Raw genomic sequence first — 25,500 nt, 5'->3', positions numbered from 1 at the left:
CTGTGCCCTAATGACCGTTTTAAGTATAAAAAAATGATATACCGAATGGCAGTTTTTTACTTAATGTATTTAATACTTAAATAAGAACAATAAAAGAGGTACATAAGACTAGATTATGTTAGAAGAAAGAGTTTTAAATATTAATGAAAAAATATTAAATAATACCTGACCAAAAAAAGCAATAAAACTGTTATTGAAGATATTTCCATATTGCTTCTTGATGGGCGCCCTCACTTGCAATGTTTTTCACCTTTGGACGGAATGAACATGATTATGGATGTTTAGAATACACTGTTGTGCAGATGGACATTAAAAAAGAGTAAGGAATGTCAATGTGTGATTTCCACATTGGCGGCTGCCCAGGCGCCCACCTGAGAGAGAACCCTGATGACAAGTGCCATTTTAACCACCAGTTCACTGAGCTCAACAAAAAATTAGGTATTAGTTCTGTCAAACAGGTGCAAAGTGGCTGAATCCCACCACGCGTGTGGCCATGCCACCCCCCATGTAGAGAGACAGCCGGGTGCCTATTCTTGCCGCCCTGAATTCCCCTCTGCCCCCTTTCCGATCCTGCCCCTCCCCACCCTTGTTCCCCAATTTCTGAATTCCCATTTCAAATTCTTCTGGGATTCTCTCTCTTCCCTTTGGGTATCCCATTCACTTCTTCTCCTGTGTGCTCCCTGAGAACTCCAAAATGTTCCCAGAGGCCCCTCCGGGGAGGCGTCAGCTGTGGCCCCTGCACTCGCCTGTGTTTTCCACACCACCCACAGTGGTCACGTGACATCATAACGCAGCCTGTCCCCGCGGCGGCCATCATCCCGGGCAGCCATCCGAGCTCCTCTCCTCGCCGAGGCTTTCCTCCCAAACCAAACACCTCACCTGGTTTCTCCTCTGCTACCTAAACTTCTCCCTTACAGCGAGCTCTCCCCCTTTGTTTAAAAATATAAAAGAGCTTTGTTGTTTACAGCCAAGGTGAGCGCTGCCGTTCACCTAGGAGGAGGCCCAGGTAGCGATGCCAGAACAGGAAAGAAAGTGGGAGTGATGTAGGTGACTGGGGACCAGCCGGGCCAGCCTCCCTCTTAGGGGCCACATCTTTCTATGGGGACCCACCTGCCAGTATTGAAGCCCTTCCTGTTGTCACAGTCACAGCTGAGGTGACTTTCAGGCCACATTTCTGGGCCACTCCCCCCAGCCCCCTTGGGCAGCTAACACACCTCGTGGTCGCCGTGGCTCTGGGTCTCCTCCCCGAGGACAGGGGAGGGTCCTCAGTGTGGTTCTGTCGAGAGTCTTCCCTGTTTATAACTTGCCTCCCTTCCTTAGTGTTTGCCCCCCGCCCCCCATGGCCCTAATCTGCAGGCTGGCCTGGTCTTTACTGGGCCGTCTGACACTCGGAGGGCCCTGCTTCAGACCAGGCACTCGGGTCTCCGGTCCAGGGCAGGGTGCTCCCTCCACTTCTCTTGTTCTCTACCTCCCTCCCTTCCTCCACTCGGTTCCCTTATAAGAAGTCGAAGGGGACAGTGGAGGGACAGCACCTGCTTCCCCACACCCGGACCCTCTCCTGACAACCCCTCCTCCCGCCTGCCTCAGCCCTGCTCCACATCAGGACTTGCTTCTGCCTCCGACCCGGGAGGTGCCGCCCAGATCCGGGCAAGTGCGGGCGCATTGGGAGCTCCTGGGGGCCCCACACCCGCCAAGGGCACTGAGGTTCCGCTCCCCCGGGGCCTTGCTCAAGGCTGGTCTGTGGACTCACAGTGGAGGCATCTCTGGTCCCACCCCGGACCTCCTGAGTCAGAATCTGGGTCTTAACAAGAGTCCCGGCGACTCTGGCCCTTGAACGTTGGGAGAAGCCCTGGTCTAGGGGAAGTGTCACCCTGTGCCCACCATGCCATCGTCCCCGTACCCCCAGCAGCTGGCTCGGGCTGCCACGGATGGGTTAGTGGCAACCCCCCCTCCCCTCCCCACCACCTTCTCTCATGTTTCTGACTTCCCAGGCCGCCGCTGACTCATGCAGGGAAGTCCCCTGGCCCTCAGCCCGACACTGGGACGTTTAATAGTCACTCCAGGCTCATAGGCCCACAGTCACACAACGAGCACAGAGAGAGCAGACTAGAAACCCGCTTCTGCCTGACTCATCCGGGCAGTCTTCAGCCAGTTTTTACAACAGCATCTTATGACCACATCCCACGGGTCTCAGGTTCCCCCCTGACAAACAAGTCAGACGGATGAGGTGTGATCCTCGCCGTATCCTTCACCAGCGGTGTGGTCCTGGGCAAGTGACCAGAGCTCCCTGCCTCGCAGCTTCCCCTCTGTAAGGGGAGGGTGCTGATCACACCTGCCACACGGAGGGGATCCGTTTATGAGCACTGTGCGTGCACTCCACACCAGGGACAGCAGGGAACAAAGCCAACTAGGCCCCGCCCTTCCGGAGCATCCTAACGAGGAATGTGGGCAGACCTGGGACAAAGACGCGGCCACATGCCAGCCATGCTTGCCGCGTGAATGAGTGCGTGAATGAATGAATGCTATGCCAACGCGGCCTCCCCATCAGCCCTCCCCCTTCCAGCCACCACGCTGCCTCCATGGACTTCCACCCACAGCCGCCTGGAACAGAAACACCAGGGCTTCATGTTCCCAGGGAGTTTCAGAAAAACAATAGAAGGCCGGAGGCGGGGCTTTGGGGCCCCGGCACAGTTAATGGGAATGGAAGAAATGGAGTGGTTACAGAAATATTTCAGAATGAGAATGCATTTGCCTGAAATAGGCAATAATTGAGGTGGAATTAGAGTTGTTTTTCCAGAGAGTTTCACAGATTGTGTGTGTGTGTGTGTGTGTGTGTGTGTGATGGTCTTAAACACGGTGTGATTCGGAATACATGCCCTTTCAGAGCCTGCTCATCTATAGGAAGAGATAGGGGTGGTTTGAGAACAATCCCCAGGGCTCTGGGCATTTCCCCCGAGGGCTCTCTGAGCCTCCCTATATCACAGACCTTGAGAGCCAGCTAAGTTAGCCCCAGAGAACACCCACCCACACCCATGTTCCCTGGGTGCCAAACTGGGGCCCTGGCATCCCCGGTTAAGTAGGTGATTACAAGCAGCAGGAAATGGGGGTTCAAACCCAGGTCCCCTGACTCCTAACCCGGCGCCCCGCACAGTACACCATGCAGGCCTCCATGAGTTCACAGCCCGCACTCGGCATGGCTCCATCTACATGACAGTCAGGAGAAGGCTAGCGAGAGCAACCAGGGCATAGACCGTGGTGGCCGGCCCGGGGGGTCGGTGGTGCGGGAGGGCTGACTACGGGGGCACCAGGGAGCCTTGGGGTGAAGTAATGTCCTGCATTTCCGTGCGGTGCTGGCTCCATGAACTGTATGGGTTTATCATAATTCACAGAACTGCCTCTTACTCAGGGCAAGTTCTACTGGACGTAAACTATACCTCAATTTTTTAAAAAGCCGCCTAAAATCACAATGGCGATGATGACGATAACCTGGGAGGCCGAAAGGCAGGCGTGTTCGTGACGGCTTCAGGGTGGCTTCGCTCCCGCTTCCCCGAGTGGCAGTGACCCGCCCAGTCACCCTGGAAACCACCGGAGGTGGGGACGGCCCCTCCTGGCTCCTCCGTAAACCCTGTGTGTGACTCACCGATCCTATCATGCCTCTGGTACACTGTCGCCACCCCAGGCTCCACCCGGGCTTAGGCATGCCCCTGCCCCTCCTGGGTGATACCTGGGTGATACCTGGGTGACACCTGCCCTCTGGCCTCGGCCCCTCGGCCCAGCCTGCCCACAGTCCGGGGTCCCTGCCATCTCCTCGCTCATGGTCATCAAAGATGGGGTAGGGACTCCTTGACCCAGTTCAGAGACCACCACCGGCCAGCCCTAGCCCACAGTTACCGTATGTCCCCCATGTAGAAGACGCTCCCATGTATAAGACACACCTTAATTTGGGGGCCCGAAATTTGAAAATAAATGTGTGTTACATAAAGTTATTGAACTCAAGTTTTATTCATCATAAAATTCATACAAATCCTCATCCATGAGCTTGTCCTCATCTGTGACTGATGACGAATCGCTGTCTTCAACAAGGAGCGCAAAAACAAGCACGGAAAAGCGGGACATGCAAGTAAAAAAACCCCTACAACCACTGTCTAAGACGCACCCAGTGTTTAGACGCCAAATATTTTGAAAAAATGGTGCGACTTATACATGAGGGAATACGGTAACTCCTGCATCATCTGTCTCCTCATAAAAGGACCCCTGCCCACTAGTTACCCCCAGATCAACTCTCAGCAGAGAAGGGCCTCAGGTTCAGGGTCAGAGTCAACCCGGGCGGGAAGCAGAGGGAAAGAGAAAGGAGAGGAGAGAAGATGTCGGAATCATCGAATCCTATACTCTCCACAGCCCCTGTCTGGACACTTCCAGTGACAGGGACTTCACTGTCCCCCAAGGTCGTCGCTCCATGTTTTGACAGCTCTGAATTCAAAGCTAGAGTCTGCCTGCTCCCGTGGTCCACACCCAGTCTCCGCCCTAGACCCCAGAGAGTAGATATGTGATGACCTCGACCTCCTCCCCACTGGCACCCCTCTGTTCACCCAGCCACTACTATTCCACTGGGCGAGTTTCCACCAGAGCGCAGGACAGGGAGTCCCCCCCACGTCATTTGACCAGGACAGACACCTCTCACTCTCTTGAGGTGTGTGGCTCAAGAACAATTCCGCTTTTATTGTAACCATTCTGCCGTTTCCTGGGGTTGTAGGACCTGCCACTGGCTCACCAGCACTGTCCATTCGTCCCAGGATGCCCTCTGTGTCCACACACCTTCCCTCCCCTTACTTCGGTTTCCTGGAGTTCCCCCTCACTGATTTTTTTGCTACTCCTTTTCTCTTGAGTTATTCAGAAAATGTTTACTTGAAAATTGGCTACGCAAGGCGCTCTGAGCGTTTCCCTCCAGAGTGCATCCTAGGAATAGAACAAACAAACCTCAATTATAAAAATGATACATGAATGCAGCCAAATTGCTGTGGTTAAAATGTAATTTTCGTCGAACAAAGATGTGGTCGCCAGGATGTGCAGATTATCCCAAATTTCATCAAATCTGAATGGGAGTGGAAAACGTACTCTTAAATAAACATTTAGCCTGATGAGTCTAACGGAAAATCTGTTCTCTTTCTATTCTAAAGCACTCAAGACCAGTGGAGTTTGGGAGCTTATTGATCTCCAGCCATTGTGCTGAGAAACCATCAGCACTGGAGATTTCCATGGAGACCAGGAACCCTGACCATTTGGAGAAGTCCCACGAGAAATCAGCAGGCAATTCACGGGAAATTGCCGATGACCCAGCCAAGGTGAGACCCGAGTTACTTTCAGAAGAAGAGAAGATGCCCCACGCCGACCAGCCCCCAAACAAAGACCTCCGTCACCACAGCCGAATTCAGAGAAACTCCGTCTTCAATCGCGCCCTGAGACACAGAAGCAAAGGCAGAGCCAGAGACGCTCCCCAGCCAGACGCTGGGCACCTGGCAGGTCAGTACCGGGGACAGCCGTCACAGCGGTTCCTTGACATCAGCTGGGATACTCAGGGCCAGAAGGCCCTAATTAAATGAAAGGCTCATAAGAGGCAATGCCAATGGTCAGGGAGAGGTCCCACAGGGCGGAACATTTCAAAGCCATTATCTAAAGAATTCAAATTCCCCCAATGGGATGATGTGGATAGTTCCGGAGAAAGTGTCGACCCAAATGATGCAACGATACTGGCTTTGCTCTCAAAAGATATCTGGTGCCCTGGTCGGTTGGCTCAGCAGTAGAGCATCGGCCTGGCGTGCGGGGGGACCCGGGTTCGATTCCCGGCCAGGGCACATAGGAGAAGCGCCCATTTGCTTCTCCACCCCCCCCTCCTTCCTCTCTGTCTCTCTCTTCCCCTCCCGTAGCCAAGGCTCCATTGGAGCAAAGATGGCCCGGGCGCTGGGGATGGCTACTTGGCCTCTGCCCCAGACGCTAGAGTGGCTCTGGTCACGGCAGAGCAACGCCCCAGAGGGGCAGAACATCGCCCCCTGGTAGGCAGAGCGTCGCCCCTGGTGGGCGTGCCGGGTGGATCCCGGTCGGGCGCGCATGCGGGAGTCTGTCTGACTGTCTCTCCCCGTTTCCAGCTTCAGAAAAATACAAAAAAAAAACGATATCTGGTTATCTGGTTTTAGGACTCGAACACCCCCTAGATGTACTGGCATCCTAGGAGGGAAGCTAGGAACTGTCCCCATTTGGGGACATCTGGGAACACCACCTCTAGCCTGTCCTCTCACGGTCGCCACGATGGCCATTTTCTGCGGCTCTGAAAATACATGAGATCAATACTTCAGGAAGAGCTCACAGCAGGACCCCGTAACCCTTTAATGCAGTTCCTAGCACATCTTACCTGCTTGAATTCTAGTTGCAGATCGGAACAAAATTCAAACATCTACCAGCGTAGGTGTCAGAGCTACAGACTCCTTTCCCTGTGGCTTGCTTGCAGGGCTGAGTGGACGGCATTCTGGGGTTGTGGAGGGTGTGACAGTTTCCTAGTCCCTGGGGGTGGCAGCTGTCACAGGATGGACAGCACGCTACCCTGAGTGAGCGAGAGGCGGCAACCTCTGCTTTAAACCCAGAGGCTTCATGAGCTCGGTCGATAACTCGTTACTTAGACTCTGTCAGGTAGCCTTTTGTCACGGGTTCTACCACCCTCAAATCAGAGAGACAAAACAATGTTTGTCATTCCTCGTGATTCTGGGGGTTGATCGGGTGGCTCCTCTGTCTGGGCCACTTGGACCTCTGCAGTCGGCTAGTGGCTGTGGCTTATCTGGGGTTGGAAGGTCAAGGAAAGTCTCACTGGCCTCTCGGGTGGCTAGTGAGCTGGTTGGCGCAAGGGGGAACGGAGCTGGGACTGCTGGTCTCTGCTCCATGCGGTCTCTCATCCTCCAACAGGCTAACTCGAGCTTGTTCACAGGGCAGCAGGCCTCCCCGAGAGCGAGAGCAGAAGCCGGCAGGCCTGGGGACCTGCACTTCTACCACATTCTGCAGGCCCAAGCAGCTCACAGGGCCAGCCCAGACAAAAGCAGAAGGGGAAACTGACTTTGCTCTTTGATGGGAGGAGCGGCGTCAAATTTGTGCCACAAACACTAACACGATCACACGCTGAGCACCGAGCCGGCAAGCGAAATACGATGATTGAAACACAATAGTTGCGGAAGCAGGGTGGTTAGTCAGTACGTTATCACTCGCCCAGCTTTTGGGTATGTTTGACGTTTCCACAAATTAAAACAAACAAACAAACAAAACAACTTACCCACAAAGAAAGCTGGAGACCCCGCCCTTGAGGAACCTGCAAGACTGTACTGATGTCATTTGACAGCAAGCGTGGCGTCAAAGTTGACAAGAGAACGAGGCAAAGAACGAGGCCCTTCTGGGGGGCGGGGGGCAGGGGTAGGGGAGATCTCCCGAAGAAGAGGAAATTTTAGATGAGTCTTCAAAGGATGTGTAAGGACATGGCCGAGAGTCAGGTACGTATAGGTACCGTGACTATAGGAGCACTTTCAAGGGTGTCCTTATCATACCTATTTTACAGTTAAAAAAGAAAAAGAACCAAGGCCCCGAGAGATTGAGTCACTGTCCCCGAAACACACGGCTCGTGAGCGGTGCAGGAGGAACTGGGGTTCGGATCCTTCTAGTCCCCAAGCCGGTGCAGCTGGAGACCAGGGTTCGAGCACCTGGTTCCTCCCAACTCCTAATATGTTCCAGCGACCACACCCCCAGAGTAGACAGGAACGTGCTCAACGCACTTTAACAGTGCCTGTATCCCTGCCTCCCACGGTCGGCAGCCACCGTCACAGTAGCTGACGGGACACTCCGCCCTCTTTCTGCACGGAGCCTCTGAGATCCGGCCGGGAGTTTATACTCACGGCCCCTCTAGCTCTACACGCTACCTGGGCCCTGGGAAGACTCTTGCTCTGAATGTAGATTCTGTAAAACGTACAGCCGGGAAAGCAGATTTACACACCCAGATTGTTCCACATATCCTCCGGAGTTTTCCGATAATTGACTCGAGGACCAGCTTTTTTTTCTTTTTTTTTTAATTTAAATTTAGATGAAGTGAAAAAGAAAATGAAGCGTTTATTCCCTCCGTCACACTAGCCACATTTCAAGGACGTCACAGCTACACGCGGTCAGCGGCTGCCCCAGGGACCCACGCGTGGAACTCAGAGCGAAGAGCGATCCCACTGCCCCACGTCAGTGGGTGGGGGTTGTCCTGCGCGGGGGAGGGGTGGTGTGGGGCTGTGTGTGTGTGTGTGTGTGAGAGAGAGAGATGAGGCTGCAGAGGGAAACTGAGTCACCAGGGAACGAGCCTCGAGTTCGTGGCCTCCGAGCTGAGACCAGCCTAGACCACACTAGCCCCAAAGGTGCCATCTGTCTCCAGGGCAGAAATATTTTGATCAGACTCACAGTGTTATCTTTTATGTGACTCCCTCATTTGACCCCCCAGGGAGTGAACGCCCCCTAAGGCAGCCCAGGGCTTCCTGACCCAGAGTCCAGGGGGAAAAGGATGCCCTCCGCTCTGCCCGGCATCACCCTACTGCTGAAACAGCTCTGCCCGGCATTACCCTGCTGCTGAAACGCCGTGCCCGGCATCACCCTGCTGCTGAAACACTGTGCCTTGGCAGTAAAAAAAAAAGGTAGTTATGTCTTTGTCTTAAATAACTTTAGGAATATGAGTTAGTCATGAGACTTACTCATCTTCCCTGGCGACATATGGATTGGTGGCAAAGACGAGACCATTAAGTAAAAGGTGGCTGGAACATCTATTTTTCTACGAAGACGAGAAAAACCAACCCGGTTCTAGAAGAACACATGACAAAAGAAACCACGCAAAGCCGTTTTGACTCGTATTTACATGAAAATAAAATTAAAAAAATAAAGGAATCCACTCCCTAATTTCCTAACAATAAAAGCAGGTTTGCCCTACTTTTGTTTGTCTGTTCTGTTTGTTGGTGTTTTTTGGTTTGTGATTTGGGTCTGAGAGGTAAGGACATTGCCAGGTTCATCTGCTAAGCAGGCTCCTTTGAAAATCACTCTAGAGCAGGGGTCTCAAACTCGCGGCCCGCTGAACAATTTTGTGCGGCCCGCAGACTAATCCACGAAGTTCAAAATATTTTGGATAAAATTAAGTAAGCCTAGGGGCCTACTTGTATTTTTCATTTCTCTAGCATCCTAGCTAGATATTAGCTTAGTTAACAGCAGTTGTGATGTGAACTACAGTTTCTGGTCGTTTTGTGACACTGAGTAAACTGCATGTACGATTGTGCTTGTTGTACTGATTTTTTTTTTTTTTGTTTTCAACTGCAGTGAGAAAAGTGTTGCGTAACAGTTGCCTTTTGTAGACCTAGTGCGGCCCGCCTAACGGCTGTGATCTTGCTCTGCGGCCCACATGCTGAGTTGAGTTTGAGACCCCTGCTCTAGAGCATGGACAACCTCCCTGCCCCCATGGGTGGTCTGACATTCTACAGAAAGTAACTTATTTAATATTGGTTAAGCCTGGCCTGTGGCGGTGCAGTGCATAGAACCTCAATCTGAGTTGAAGCTTTGAATGCTGAAGTCACCGGTTCAAAACCCTGGGTTTGTCCGGTCAAGGCACATAAGACAAGCAATCCATGAACTACTAAAGTGAAGCAACTCTGAGTTGATACTTCTCAATCTACCCCCTTCTCTCTTTCCTCTCTCTGTAAAATTAACAAGTAAAATCTTTTAAAAATATATGGATTAGGACTTGGACATTGTAAAGTTAGATGTGAAAAGAGTGATAAGTTGCAAGTGATTTTTGTGTGTCTTAGAAACAATTAACACTAACGGTTATGGTTCTACTGCCATCTAAGATATTACTTAGGTTTCTATCTAAGTTTGCGATTTCATTTCCAAGATTCTTTTTCCATGCAGGTCTGTGTGTACTTGTATGAATGTATGTGTGTATGTATCTGTCCATATGTATGAACTTTCTTGTACTATAATCATAATTTTCATTGTGGTGGCATCCCAGGTCACCAAATACAGCACAGGGTGGGCCACAGTCCCGCGGGGGGGGGGGGGGGTGTAAGAAGAACACCCCTCTTCACTTCACCTCCTTCCACACCCAGGGTGACAGGTGTCACTGACCTGGTCATACAAACTATTGCCTCAAAGGGGGGAAATGCACATTTTCTTATATGCTACGTTTCTTAAATGTCACAGATCCACCAGGAAATGGCAACTCTGTGAAGGAGCCCCTGACCTGGAACCCCTCCCAGAGCCGAACACCTCTGTGGCGAATAGGAGCACGGACAGACGCAGGAGCCAAGAGAACAAGGTGAGAGGCAGCGAGTCGTCGGGAGGGGCTGGCTCCTGACGTGGCAGGGACCGCTGTGCAAAATCCTGACGGCGAGACAAGCGCATGTCGTGTTAAAAAGAGAGAGTGGGGGTAACATTTAGTTGTTCATGTTTTTAAAATCTCCACAATTTCCCATTTAAAAAAAAAAATAGCCCCATTGTTACTCTTCTGTCCCCCAAACTAGGAAGTTGTAGATATTATGGACATTGAAAAGTACATATGCCACAAACACCTCTCCATGTTACTGAATATTTTTCTGCGCAATCGTATAGTAGCTATAACATAATCCGTAGTACGATGGGACTGTCATTTATTAACTGTGCTCCTGTTGTTAGGCGTTAGGGTACTGTATCGGTTGGCAATGAATTTAGCTGCTTGGAACCAAGAACAAAACAAAAACCAAATAAGACAGCTTAGCCAGACAGAGGTCTGTTTGGCTCTTGTGCGACAGGAGCCTGCAGGGTTGTGAGAGCAGCTCCCTCATGCCTCCAAGGACCCAGGCTCCTTCTAGCTTCTCCTCTGACATCTGCCCAGATGGCTGCCGGTGTTCCAGCCGAGGCAGCCACAGCTCAGGCGGAGGGAAAGGGAAAGCCAGGGAAATCGGGGGAGAAGGAGCGAGGGTAGATGCCAGGCCTCGTCCGACCTTCTAAAGAGCTTCTCTGAAGCCCACTCATCAACTGGTGCTTACATCTCATTGGCCCAAACTGGGTCACATGGCCCACTCTACCTGCAGTGAATGAATGCCTACTCAAAGGAATGTCTTATTTAAACCAGATCTGTTTACACCCCACTTCCTGCCAGATAAACTGGTTCCACAGTAAGGAAGAGGGGAGAGAGAATACAGGGGAGGCAGCAGCAATCTCTGACCCATGGGAATTTCCAACTTTGTTGCTGTTTTGTAAGCCACCGGGTGATAAACATTGCTGTGGCAAAATCCTGGTGCTCACCACCCCACATTATATCCTTAAGCTAAAGTCCTAGAGACATCATCACACTCTCTCCCAAACCCCTGGATAGTTTCGGGGAGATAGTGTTCCGTACCTGCACCGGGGAGTGTGGACTGGGCACCCTGCCTCAGAACCAGCTGCTTCCTGATAGTGCTCTGCCCATAGGACCTCGACTGATTGATGGATCAATCGATATAAACAAGGACCTGTTTTACTTGTATGTAACTGTTCCCTGTTGCCTCTGGTTTGGCTCAAGCCCCAAGAGCCAAGAACAATAGTGTAAATATCTGGTCCCCTAACTGGTGTGCAACAAAATAGAAAATTTACAAATCTTGGGTAGACACTAGTCAGCCTGACCTGCCATACTGAAATACCAACCACAGACAGGGGGCTGAAATAACAGCACTTCATTTCCTCACGGTCCTGGAGAGTGACGTTCCTGAGTCTGAGTCGGGGAGCCAGCGCGGTGGTGTTCTGGGAGGGCTCTCTCTTTGGCTGCAGACGGCCGCCTTCGCACCGTGTCTTCACACGGCAGACGGAAAGAGACAGCAGCTCTGGTCTTTTCCTCCTCATGTGGGTCCCAGACCTCATCTAAAGCTAATTATCTCCCAAAGGTCCCCTATCTATATACCATCACATTGAGGGTTAGGACTTCAACATGTGCATCTGAGAGGTGGTGGTGGTGGGAGGACCCTTCAGTTCCTAGCAATGAATTTTTATATACAATACTTAGTCACCCACTTGACCATCAACCAGACCAAGATATAGAACATTTCCATAAGATGAGGCTCCCAAAGGCCTTTTTCAGTCAATATGCAACCAGACATAACCTTTTTCTGACTTATTTTTTAACAGAGACAGAGAGAGAGTCAGAGACAGGGATAAATAGGGACAGACAGACAGGGAGAGAGATGAGAAGCATCAAATTCTTCATTGTGGCACCTTAGTTGTTCATTGATTGCTTTCTCATATGTGCCTTGATGGGGGGTGGGGGGCTAAAGCAGAGCAAGTGACTTCTTGCTCAAGCCAGCAAGCCAGCAGCCTTGGGCCTCAAGCCAGCAACCATGGGGTCATGTCTATGATCCCAGGCTCAAGCCAGCAACCATGGGGTCATGTCTATGATCCCAGGCTCAAGCCAGCAACCTCGTGCTTAAGCTGGATGAGCCCACACTCAAGCCCGCGACCTCGGGGTTTTGAACTTGGGTCCTCTACGTACTGGTCTGATGCTCTATCTTCTGTGTCACTGCCTGGTCAGGCGCCTTCTTCTGGCTTTTATCACCATTAGTTTTGCTGGTTCTTGAACTTGATATAAATGGGACCACACAGTGTGCACTCTGTGGTGTTTGACTTACTTTGCTCAACACAATATTTTAAAGATTTATTAATGTATGTATATCAGATTTTTCTTTTTATTGCTGAGAAGTATCGCCACAATTTGCTTATCCATCCTTTCGTTGATAAATATTTGGGTTGTCTTCGGGTTTTGATTATTATAAATAAAGTTGTTATGAATGTACTTAGACAAATCTTTCTGAGGATGTATGCTCTCCTCTCTCTGGGGTGTGTACATAGGAGTAGAAGCTCTGGGTCTTAGGACAGGTGTATGTTTAACTTTGCTAGAGACAGCCAAATAATTGCTAAAATGGTTGTACTATTTCACACTCCTATCAGCAAAATATCAAGATTCCAATTGCTCCAGATCCTGGCCAATGCTTAGAATTATCAGTCTTTGTGGCTGTATCTATTCTAAGACATTGTGGTTTCTTGCTGTGGTTTTAATTTGTGTTTCCCTAATGGCTAATGATACTGAGCACCAGTTCATATGTTTATTGGCCATTCATCTTCTTTTATGAAATTTCCATATAAGTCTTTTGTCATGTTTTACTTATTTTAATTTGTAGGATCTCGTATATACCTTGAATACAAGTTCTTGATTTAATATACATATTGCAAATACCTCCTGCCAGTCTATGAATTATCTCTCAAGTTTTTTGTCTTCTAATGAGCAGAAATTTTCCATTTTGTTGGAGACTGATTTATCGGTGTTTTTCTTTTATTGTTTGACCTTTTTCATCCTATCTAAGAAATATGTGCTTACTTCAAGGTCATAAAGATATTCTCCTGTGTGTTTTTTGTAGAAGTTTTATACTTTAGCTTTCCCCTTTAGGTCTGTGGCCACATGCATAAGAGTGGCTCTAATGTCATTTATTAAAAAGAAATTCTCTCCCCCAAAAAAGAACTTCCATTCCCACAATAAATTGCATTGATGTTGGTTTTTTTTTGTTTGGTTTTTTTTTTTTTTCCTGAAAATCCACTGGTTTCAGACACGTGGGTCTTCTCCAGACTTTTATTCTATTTCATCGATCTAACTGTTTTTCCTTATGCCTATACCACACTATCTTAAATAACTGTAGCTTTATGCTAAGTCTTAAAATCTGCTAGTGTAAGCCCTCCTACTCTGTTCCTTTTAAAGATGGTCTTGGCTATTTTAAGTCCTTTGCGTTTTCGTATAAATTTTAGAATCAGTTAGTCGATGTCTCCAAAATAAGTCTTTTAGGATTTTGGTGAAAATTGCATTGTCACTCTAGATAACTTTGGAGATCACTGGCGGCATCTGAACATTGGCACATTAAATTATTCAGTACATGAACACGTCCTAACTTCCCATATATTTAGATAGTCCTTAAATTAATCCAGCAGTAGTTTATGCTTAGTATTAAGGATTTACACTTATTTAAATTCTATGTGTTGCCAAGTGTTTAATGTTTTTGATCTTATATTAAAAGCCCAGTGTTCATTAAATTGCTGTCAGAGGGAAGGGGGATGAGGGGATGGGATCAGAGGAGGTGAAGGAATTAGTGAAATTATATGCAGTCTACTTAACACATAGATACAGATAACAGGACAGCAAACCCCAGAGGGAAAGGGGGGAGGGAGTCAGGGGTGGGGGGCAAAGGGGAGTAATGGGGGGCACGTGGTTGGGGCTGAGGGTGTTACATTGAGTGGGACACTTGAATCCATGTTAACACAATAAACTTTAAAAATTAATAAAAACATTTTTAAAAAGCCAGTGTTCATTAATTTTATTTTTAAATTGTCTATAAGTAGTAAGTTTTAAAACAATTCACTTTTGTATGGCTACCTAGTATCCTATTATCTTGATAAATTTGCATATTAGTTCTAATTGTTTGTTTATTCCTTTGGATTTACCATGCACACAATCCTGCCATCGGTGAGTCAAGACAGTTTTAGTCCTTTCCAATCTTCAAGCCTTCTATTTGTCTGTCTGGTTTTTCTTTTCTTGCCTTGTTGCACTGGCAAGGACTTCTATTACAATGCTGAATGCAAGTGATGAGAGTAGATCGCCTTGTGCCACTCCCTGGTCACAGCTGCTTCGATCGCAAAGATCAGAAACTTACTCAGATTTGTCCAAGTGAAGGAGGGGGACGACGCTATAAGGATACTGGAATCCCACAGAGCCTAAGTATAAGAGAGGATGCCCAGCGGCACAAGAATGGAAAAGCCATCAGGAACCAGAGCCACGTTATCCTTTTCCCAGGGCCATGGGCCCTCTTTATGGGTCACTCTATTCCCTGCTCTCCCAGACCAGCACTTCTCCCTGTCTGTTTGCTTGCCCATGATCCAGAATGGCATCCATAGCCAGTTCACCACAGCCAGCAGGACTTCCTTCTGTAACTCTTGGAGAAAAAAAAATTCCAAGGAAAAGAATCTGGTTGGCCGTCGTGGGATCAGGTGTTTATCTCTTGGCCAATCAGCTAAAAGAACAGGATTAATGGAGAATCTTTGAGAAGTATGTGAAGAAGAGTCAGGCACCCAAAACATCTCTCATGTAGTTCGAGTCTGTCTGGGTCTCCTACACAAGAGAATGCCGCAGGGCTCCCGGGGAGGTGAGAAGCAGAAGAATGGTAGTAAGAGCAGCAGGGGCTGGAGGCAGTCGGTCAGAGCAGTGAGGTCTTCCCAGATCTGGAATGGGTCCGGGAACCAGTGCTCCATTTGCAAGGAGGTTGGGTGCTGATGTGGAGGGTGTGATGTTCTTCTCAGTGGTCAGTGCCTGTCCCCAGAGGTTCAACAATTGTCTGTGGCTCACCCAAGGGTGGTCTGCAAGTCCTCCTCTTCTACATGTCAGCAGCCAGGGGGTATGGTGCGGTTGGGCAGTGCAGCAGGAGGGAAATACAGTGACTACAGACAGCTGTGCCATAAGAGGGGTACAGGGCAGGAACTAATGTCTGTGGAGTGCCTTTATGTGCACTACCTCCTTAAGTTCTCTTATCATTATGCCTCTTTCACAGACAAGAAAACTAAGACCCAACAGAACTTAGCAAACAGCCTAAGGTTGTGTAGCTAGTGAGACAACAGAACTTGGCCCCGAGGCTTCCACTCCACACCCCAGGACCTCCGGCTCCCTTGGCTGCCCCAGTTCATTGCCAGGGTAAACGGGGTGGGAGAAGGAGGATGTTGCTGTTAACCTGCCAAAGGGGGCAAAGCCCAGAGGCACAGGGGCCCCCACCCTGGTGCAGTGCCTCAACGGTCCCTCCTGGGTCCTCTCAAGTCAAGGGTTTTTTTGTTTGTTTGTTTTTTTAAATGTTTTCAGGATTATTTATTTATTTATTCATTTTAGAGAGGAGGGAGGGAGGGAGGGAGGGAGGGAGGGAGGGAGGGAGGGAGGGAGGGAGGGAGAGGGGGGGCGAGGAGCAGGAAGCATCAACTCCCATATATGCCTTGACCAGACAAGTGCAGGGTTTTGAACTGGCAACCTCAGTGTTCCCAGGTCAACGCTTTATCCACTGCGCCACCAGAGGTCAGGCTCAAGTCAAGGTTTTTAAGTTGAGTCTCTACTCTAGATGCAGTCACGAGTCAGGGTTCAAGTCTCAGAAATCATTTCTTATCATAGAAGTACCCAAGGAATATATATGAAAAGGAATAGAAGAACTCAAACAGGTGCTTTTATAAACTGACCATTCTATATAAAATTAAACTGCATTATATAAAATTTCACAAGGGGAATTTCTTCTGCCTAAACTGGCCAGGGTGATGGCTTCTTAAAAATATTTTCCCACTGACTCTCTAACAATAATACCCTGAAGGACTTACAGGAGCTCTTGGTTGTTCCAGAGATGGTCAGCCTGCCTTAAGCACAAGAGTCACCACAGGGCTAATAGTCAATGGGGCAGCCGGGGCCGTGCTCCCACTGAGAGTGACCTGCTCTGCTCCGGCTAGTCCAGCCAGACCAGCTGGTTATCAGCTCCTGTGACTATGATCCCTGGATCCATCTCCACAGTGGCCATGGCCATGAGATCCCTCGCTGCCACCGAAGGCTCGTGCACGCACTGTGTCTCTGAGGACTGATTCAGGGCAAGACCCAGTTTCTATATTGGAAGCGCTAAGAGTTTCCATGGAGATATACTGGTCCCCTGTACCAGTAACCTTGGGGGCAGCTAATCAGCTGTTTGTAAATGCTGGTTTGGGTTGTTATCAGGAGAGTCTCACAGTCTTTGCAATCTGGAAACGGGAGAGGCAGACACTGAGTCACTGTGGGCTGGGGGCTGCCTCTTCCCCTCAGGGAAGTTGTTTTCGGGTTCTGCCATTGCTCAGTCAGTCCAGGCCCTACGGGAGCTGAAGAAATGTCGCCTGTCTCCCAGCGGCCTCTAGATCCAGAGATTTACAAGAAACCACAGGAGAGAGAAGAACGGGTCAAACAACACAGTGCCGGTGCCACCGAGATCCAAACAGGACGAATGGCCCCATTTCTCATGAAAGTGCAAGGAGAGAACAAGAAAGGGAGGGGCGTTTCAAAGAGACTCAAGTCAATCAAAAAAGAGAGAGACTAAAACCAATATCTACCAAGTGCCATGTGTAGACCTGACCTGCATCCTGTTTGAAACAAACCCTCTGGGAGGGAAGGCTGAAAAGACAGTCAGGGAAGTTGGAACAAGAATCGGATATTTGACGATGTGAAGGCATTATTCATTGTTAGGGGTTTTAATGGTATTACGGCTATTTTTAAAGTCCATATCTTTTAGAGATACGTTCTGACATGTTTGGGATGAAATGGAATGATGTCTGGGATTCACTTTAAAATAATCCTGGCCCCGGGAAGGCGTGCGTGGGAATCGGGACAAAGGAAGACAAGCCAGGCATCCTGGACACGTGAAGCTGGTGACAATTATTTGGGGAGTTTGTTATACTTTCCGGTCTACTTTAGTATATGTTAGAAATGTTTCATAATAAAAGTTTAATCCTTGTGGGATTTTTTTTTTTTTTTTGAAAGTCATTATTTAAAAAAATGAAACGGCAGGAGCTGTAGTTAAGAGAGCCGCAGCCCCTGCCCACACCCCTGCCGCGTGTCCTGTCCCAGGAGGTTGGGCAGGATCATCAGTTCCCACCACGGTGGCCTGGGGGTCAGCGCTGTAAGCTCCTTGCACGTTCTGTTCTCTCCTGAGCACTTAGCACGCGGCTGATACACAAGAAGCACTCAGTATTTGCAAGTGATTGATGAATGGTTGATGAGTGTTGATGGCTGGGTGGGTGGATGGGTGGGTGGCTGGATGCATGGGCAGAATGAGTGAATGCAGATTTCCTGGCAGAGGTGGCAACCTGAGAACTTGGAAACCTCTTGAAGGCACACCTGTACACACCGGTCCCACAGTGGCCCAGGACTGTGTAGAACGAGGCTCTCACAAAGGCAGGTCACAATGTCACTGAGGCAGGTGGATCTCTCTGGCATCCCTCCGCCCCTCCGCCCGGCCCCGGGCAGAGGTCCCCACAAGGCCCATGCAGTCTGTGGACACTAGAGCACTCCACGGCTCTCAGGCCACTTGGACGTGGGGAGGCCTGGATTTTTCTATCTCTAACATCGTTTCTATTCTTACGCTGTCTCAGAACAAATATAACTGTGACTTCTGTTTCACAGTTTATGCAGCTAATTTCATACACTTCTGACAGCTCTAAGCTTTCTTCCCCTTGGGGAAGTTGAAGGGGCGTATTCCCCAACTCCCCACAAGTCCTTGGTGTGGGCTGCAGGGCATGGCTTTGAGGTGGTCAAGTTTCCCCTCCCTCCGCCCACCCAGGCCCAGAGGTGACCAGACAGAGGCTCAGGAACTTGCAAGGAACTCAGATCTTACAGGTCCACTCGTCTTTTGGACTTGCTGACTTAACATTTGAAATAACAACAACAATAATAATGGGCACTGCTGGGCTGAGCGGGACCCACGGGTGTCACCTACTCACAGTTCCATCTGCGGTGCTCTACCCTGCGGTCAGCTCACTTGTTAAGTTGTCCAATTTGGTTTTGCCTGATTTGGGTTATTCTAGTGTATTTTACCTACCGGTCCTCTCAGATTTATGTTGCCTTTTCACCTTTCTTCTTATTTTCCCTCTATTTTAATGACTTTTTCAATGGTTGCCTTTTGTGTTTTACCTTTATAATCACTCCCACTATTAAAGTCCCGTTTTTCTGGCTTTGCTTTAATGTTGGATCCTTCTCTCCCCTCACCCCTTTATTTTGTGTGTTTTTTCCCTCACTATTTAAATCCTTACGCTTCTGGGGGTTTGTGGGTTTTAACACGTTGTTTTATTTCCTATTTCTTGTTCACTAAAATCCTTCAGGTGGCTTCTTACCTTGTTTGCTTGACTCTTTAGAGCCATAACTTGCAGTAACCCAATCTGGTACTTGCACGGTTGTGTTACTGATTCTATGAACCCTTATGCATAATGTTAACTATTCTGCTTCTTTTGTTAGCTGTGATCTTATAACTTATTAGTTGTGGTTTTCTTCTTTTTTTAAAATTTTATTTATTTTACTGATTTCAGCGAAAGAGAAAGGGGGAGAGAAAGAGAGTGAGAGAGAGAAAGAGGGAGAGAGAGAGAGAGAGAGAGAGAGAGAGAGGAACATAGATCTATTCCTGTATGTGCCCTGACCAGGGATCAAACCAGCAACCTCTGAGCTTCCGGATGATGCTCTAACCAACCAAGCCATCTGGTCTGGGCTTGTGGTTTTCTTCTAATTATTTTGAGTTCTTAATTTAAAATCCGTTACCTCTACCCATGGGCGGACTCTGGGAGGAAGAGGAAGGCATGGCCAAGGGACCCAGGGAGCCTGTTTCTCCCGCCTTCAAGACCCAACCTACCCTGACCCTAGCCGGCCCTGGAGACCACTCTGGCCAGAGATCGGGGTGATTCGGCGCGCGGCTCGTGTCCTGGGTCTCCTCGTACATAAACTCACACTCCTCCAAGCCTCAGTCACCTCGTGCTCCAAAGTAGAAGCACCGACTAAAAAACCAGAAAGCCCACGGGCAGGGCCCCGTCACGCACAAGCACGCCATAAACTGCCTCGGTCCTTGCGGCTTCATTTTCGTAAAATTCAAAACCCTGCCAAACTACACAAAGTAGTCTCCCCACGGTACGCCACCTGAATGTAATAACGGAAAACAGCAGAAAAACCCAAATCAAGGAACAGCTTACAGAATAATCGGCCCGAAACTTTTGTAAGTGTCAAGGTTACAAACAGCAAGTAAAGCCTGAGGATCTATCCCCGACGGAAGGAAGACAAGGAGGCCGGGCACCTCCACACACGGGTGGCCCTCGGCGGGATCTTTTTGGTATGAAGTATGTTATTGAGACAACAGGCAAAAATCTAAATGGAGTCCGAGCATTCGTTAACAATAACCAAAGTTAACGCCCTGATTTTGGTGCTTGTGTTTCGGTTAAATAGGAGCTAGTGCTTGTGGGACATCAGGCCAGCAAGGGACCCTCCAATGGTTCAGGAAAAGTGGAAAAAAAAAAAAGAGAATTAATTAAATATCTTAAGGGGGTAAAGAAAGGCTGCAAGCTCTTCTAGACCAGCAATTTTTAACCTTTCTCATCTCATGGCCCACATAAACTAATTACTAAAACTGTGGCACACCGAAAGATATGTTTTATGCCAATCTGATAAATAAAAAATAGGTATAATTTTGATTATCCACAGCAGATGGCTATTGTTGTGTTGGCTGTTGTCATTTTGAATTTGAGTCAGAGGTTCTCAAACTTTTTGAAGTTGGGGCGCATTTAAAATCCTACAAATAATTGTAGGTGCATTATATACAAATTTCTGAGAAATATGTTATAATCATTAAGTCAAATATTAAAGAAAAAAATATAAAGTCCAAGCCTGCTTTTATGGTAATTAAATGAAATAAATATAACAAAATTAAATTTATTCTGACATTGAAAAACATTTTTATGTTACATTTTTTGAGTTATGCTTTTGAGAATTCATAAAAAAGAAGAGTTAAAAAATAAAAAAAATGACAAAAATGTTATCTTTTTATATATATAGATACATTCTTAGTAAGTAAGATTTAGTAAACTTGGCAGGTCCCAGAGCGAATGTGTTCAGTTTTTTCATTCTGTGTTTATGAGAAACATGAGCCTGATGTGTCCTAGCGATTTCTTCAATGTTTGGGCATATATTTGAAAGGCAAACTCTCATTTCCTCATCAATACATTGCAGAATTCCTCTCTTTTTACTCTTAATTGTGTTGCGTGCAGAAAACCCCCACCATACATATCATCTTAACTTTACACCAAACAAAGGATAGAAGAAACTTGCCTCCAGTCTTTCCGGGAAACATGGGGGGTAATGTAAACAATCCAGCACCACAGCTTAGCAGCCTTTTGCAACCTAATCAGGCAAGTGAGGTGGGGGGTTGGGCAGACTGTCAGCCTACAGCCAATTTCCCACAACTCTGACCCCCAAAAATCTAAACTCCAAAAACCCTGTTGGTTTTTTTGGTCCCCAACAGGCACATTTCTCTGGAATACCATAGGATGCACCTGGAAATCTTCTAGGGCGCACCAGTGCACCCCAGCACACACTCTGAGAACCACTGGAGGGGAGCGAGGCCTGGCCCCTGACTGAGTAGTCAGGTACCGCGTGTTTTAGAACGCTGCAGCACTCCGGCGAGGAGTCGCTGAGCTGGACTCCGGAGCCTGAGTCCTGCTTCACCACTTGTTACATGTACTCTTAGGCAAGTTACTTAGCCTTTCCTTGTCTTAGTTTCCACATCTCTAGATTGGAGGCAGTGTGAAGAATAAGCAAACATCTGTAGAGTGCTGAGAACGGTGATTGGTACCTGGCACACGTTGCCCGTTACTAAGTCTCGGGGATTGGAAAGTGCGTTCTCTTCGGGGCCTTTAGGTCTGCTGCTCCCCAACCTGCCTCCATGCTTCCTATCCATCCTTCAGGTCTCACTTAGCTTCTTCCAGGAAGTCCTCCCTCATGCTTCCTGTCTCAGGCAGTGTGAGAGATCCCTCTTTTGAGCTCCCACAGCACCATGTAATATCCCCATTACATGCACTAGTTCAGTGGTCCCCAACCTTTTTTGGGGCCACGGACCGGTTTAATGTCAGAAAATATTTTCACAGACCGGCCTTTAGGGTGGGACGGCTAAATGTATCACGTGACCGAGACAAGCGTCAAGAGTGAGTCTTAGATGGATGTAACAGAGGGAATCTGGTCATTTTTTAAAAATAAAACATTGTGCCCTGGCCGGTTGGTTCAGTGGTAAAGCGTCGGCCTGGTGTGCGGGAGTCCCGGGTTCAATTCCCAGCCAGGGCACACAGGAGAGGTGCCCATCTGCTTCTCCACCCCTCCCCCTCTCCTTCCTCTCTGTCTCTCTCTTCCCCTCCCACAGCTAAGGCTCCATTGGAGCAAGGTTTGCCCGGGTGCTGAGGATGGCTCTATGACCTCTGCCTCAGGCGCTAGAATGGCTCTGATTGCAGCAGAGCAACGCCCCAGAGGGGCAGAGCATCGCCCCCTGGTGGGCATGCCGGGTGGATCCCGGTCGGGTGCATGCAGGAGTCTGTCTGACTGCCTCCATTTCCAACCTCAGAAAAATACAAAAAAAATAATAATAATAATAAAATAAAACATCGTTCAGACTTAAATATAAATAAAATGAAAATAACATAAGTTATTTATTCTTTCTCTGTGGACCGGTACCAAATGGCCCATAGACCGGTACCGGTCCACGGCCCGGGGGTTGGGGACCACTGCTCTAGTTTATCATTTCCAGATGACTTCTCTGTCTTTCCTGTTAGATGATACCTAGCTTGAGAGCTGAGTTGCTGTCTTTATCCACTGCCATATCCCCAGGTCTGAGACAGTTGCTGAATGAATGAACAATCTGGATACACGCCTTCCCTGTCACAAAGTATAGATACACTGAAGCATCCACCCCAAGGTGAAGATGTGGTTCTGGGGCCTAACTCTAGAGGGCACCATTCAGTCATCTTTGTAGAAGGTACCCCTGGCGCAGGGCAGCACACAGCCTGAGCCTCTGTCTGCCATCTATGTGTTTATTCACCTAATGAATATTTATCGAGCACTTCCACTGTTCTGGGTATTGATTTCTATCAGAAAAACTCCTCATTTGGTGCCTTTGGGGACATTTTGTAACTACTTCTCCTGGAAGCTTCCCAGAACGCCACAATGCCTTATTGCCTGTGGCCCAGGAGCCCATTGCTGGACCTCAGTCGTGTGGCTCTAATGTATTCCAGCTCGGAGAGGTCTCCAGGCCTGTCACCTCAGTCAGGCTCCATGACCTTGACTGTGCACATGTCCTAGAGCAAACCCAGAACTGATCTGCGGGAGGATTCTGGCTCTAGGCAGGTTACCCCTGTGGAGGGGACAGAGATGCTGAGATTCTGTCCTGCTTCTTAATTTTTATAAAATGATGTATGTCAACCATCCTCTGGCCCTATTTGTTATTTACTATCTCATTCAGTCATTTACTTTTAGTACATTGGTTGCTGGAATAGCTGTCTCAAACTATCAACATCAAGATGTAGACGCTCTAATCCCTTTTCAGAGGTAGATCGATCTAGTCAATCAATCGTGTCTCTAAGATTTTCCAGCAAAAAGATGGCAAAGCAAGAAAGTACAAACGCTTAAAATGTTGTTTGGCAAATGACACTATTTCCTGATAGTAACTGACCCACGAACTTAACTAATCCACCGTTAGAAAAGCATAGCAATCACGGAGAGTGATCAATACGAAGGTACGAGATACAATGATAGATCATCTCCCAGAAACCCTGCAACTTCCGTCTACTACTGGCTGCCAATGTAAGAACTGTCCAAACCTGTAGGTGATTTTTATAGTCTATTTGAGCCAAACTGACAATGTCGCCTGAAGCAAGATCTCAAAGGCTCTGAGAACCACCGTGTGGCAGTACCTTTAGGCACTTGGAATCAAGGAGGGAACTAGGAAGAATACAGGAAACTGGGAGAGAGCCAGGCGGGCATCGGATTACAGGAGTGTTAACAAGGTCGTGTGCTCCCTCGAGGGACGTCACTTCACAGGTGTGTTAACCCAGATGCACAGACACAGTGGACAGGGCTTGGTTAGGGCAAAATATACACCTTTTACTAAAAAAGTTATAGACCTGGGTTATGACCACCCACTCTAGGAGTTCACTCCCCGTAAGGGGTTCAAGATCCGAGCACCCTGAGATGTTTATTTCCGTCACTGAACTTGTCACTCTTATTACTGAATCCCTTTTTTTGTCCCCATGGTGGAGAAAGCAGGGTTCCAGAAGATCATGTGAATGAATGTCAAGGAGCAAAAAAAAGTTCCTGACCTTTATAGATAGTACCCTACTCTACAGACGGGTGAGAAATCAGTGAAAAAATGTACTGAAAACATTCAAAACCAGTGCCCTCTGTTGGAGTTTGAATTGCTTGATTTTCCTTGAAATTCTGGTATTATTACACAATTCTGTTGTGCCCAGACTTTGTATCCATAGTCCAGTTCCGTTCGCATGGCTCTGGCCTTATTCTCAAAGACCCGCCTCAGTCTCTCTGGGGAGCACGCACAGTCTGCACCCTCACCCGCCTCCAGCAGAGCTTTCTGAAGGGCAGTTGAAGGCTTTGAGGCCCCTTCGTCCTTCCATCCATCCTTCCTGTGATCTGGGTTTTTATCTCTGGACAGCCCCGCCCCCCAAACTTCTCCCCCCAAGCTCTGTGTTGGTCTTTATCATGTTGTGCGTTCCTCCACCTTTCACTCACCTGCTTCATTTCCGTTCCCAATCTCTGGCTTACATTAAGAGCTGCCATTTGCCTGACCTCTGGTGGCGCAGTAGATAAAGCGTCGATCTGGGAACACTGAGGTTGCTGGTTCAAAACCCCTGCACTTTTCTGGTCAAGGCATATATGGGAGTTGATGCTTCATGCTCCTCCCCCCTTTCTCTCTCTCTCTCTCTCTCTCTCTCTCTCTCTCTCTCTCTCCCTCCTCTCTAAAATGAATAAATAAAAATTAAAAATTAAAAAAAAAAAAAAGAAAGAGCTGCCATAAGGAACTCCGCCCAGATTTTCCTGTTACCCTGACGGTAGCAGTACCATTGAGCTTGTCATCATCCACGGAAGAAATGACTTGCTTCTCTCACAAACAATGTACTGGGGTTCCCACTGCAGATAAGGAATGGGGGAGGGGAGGGGCGGGCTAGAGAGAGAGCAAGGGGGGTGATGTGGCCCCTTGGCACCGTGCGGCACACCAAAGTAGCCAAGCGCACAGCACCCTGGGAGGGAGTGCCCGGCCTCCCCGATCCCCCTTTTCTCTCTGATGTGGGTAATGAGGGCTGCTGGACTCAAATCCTGACACTGCCAGTCACGCCGCTATAAAACCTCCAAATAAAGCTCTTGACTCCGTGCTGTAGATAACAGCATGGAACACAGGGGCCGAGTTGAATCACCGTGGCAGGAGTCAGGTCTTCCCAGGTTGCCAATTCACAGGTCTGCCAAGAGAAGGCTGTCATGCCGGGTCTGGGGAGAGAGAGCCATGAATCTGTGTTCTGGCTAAAGACATGAGACGGCTGGATCCGAGCACAGGGAGGGACAAACCACAGGCGCCTTATTTCACAGAAAGTCGGCCGTGTCTAAAGAGGGCTACCCGAAGTGCCTGGGACGATACAGCCCGCTAGGGAGGGCGGACGGGACAGCAAGAGGACCCAGAACGGGGCCGGTGTCTTTGTCCACGTTGGAATCTTTGCCTTGGCGGGTGTCAAACTCACCAAAATGGGACAGCGAGCCCTGATGGTCCTCGGAAATTTTCAAGCAAGGAAACTGAAGGGACGTGTGGTGGCCCACCTCCAAGATGGCTCCCCGTGACCCCG

At 48.6% G+C, this 25,500-nt stretch overlaps 1 protein-coding gene across 2 annotated transcripts in view; it reads left to right on the top strand.

Moving 5' to 3' along the window:
* The window catches only part of NGEF (neuronal guanine nucleotide exchange factor), a 94,151-nt gene that overhangs the window by 22,774 nt on the left and 45,877 nt on the right, over positions 1-25,500 (top strand). For both annotated transcript variants that reach the window (XM_066344989.1, XM_066344988.1), the window contains exons 2-3: positions 5,178-5,520; positions 10,246-10,360. In XM_066344989.1, the coding sequence (XP_066201086.1) occupies positions 5,256-5,520; positions 10,246-10,360 (380 nt within the window). In that variant the 5' untranslated portion in view covers positions 5,178-5,255. The remainder of the gene's footprint in view (positions 1-5,177; positions 5,521-10,245; positions 10,361-25,500) is intronic.

The sequence above is a fragment of the Saccopteryx leptura genome, chromosome 7 (assembly GCF_036850995.1).
Source record: "Saccopteryx leptura isolate mSacLep1 chromosome 7, mSacLep1_pri_phased_curated, whole genome shotgun sequence".
Lineage (NCBI taxonomy): Eukaryota > Metazoa > Chordata > Mammalia > Chiroptera > Emballonuridae > Saccopteryx > Saccopteryx leptura.
Note: the sequence above shows the minus strand (reverse complement) of the source record. Positions and strands in the feature narration are given on the sequence as shown.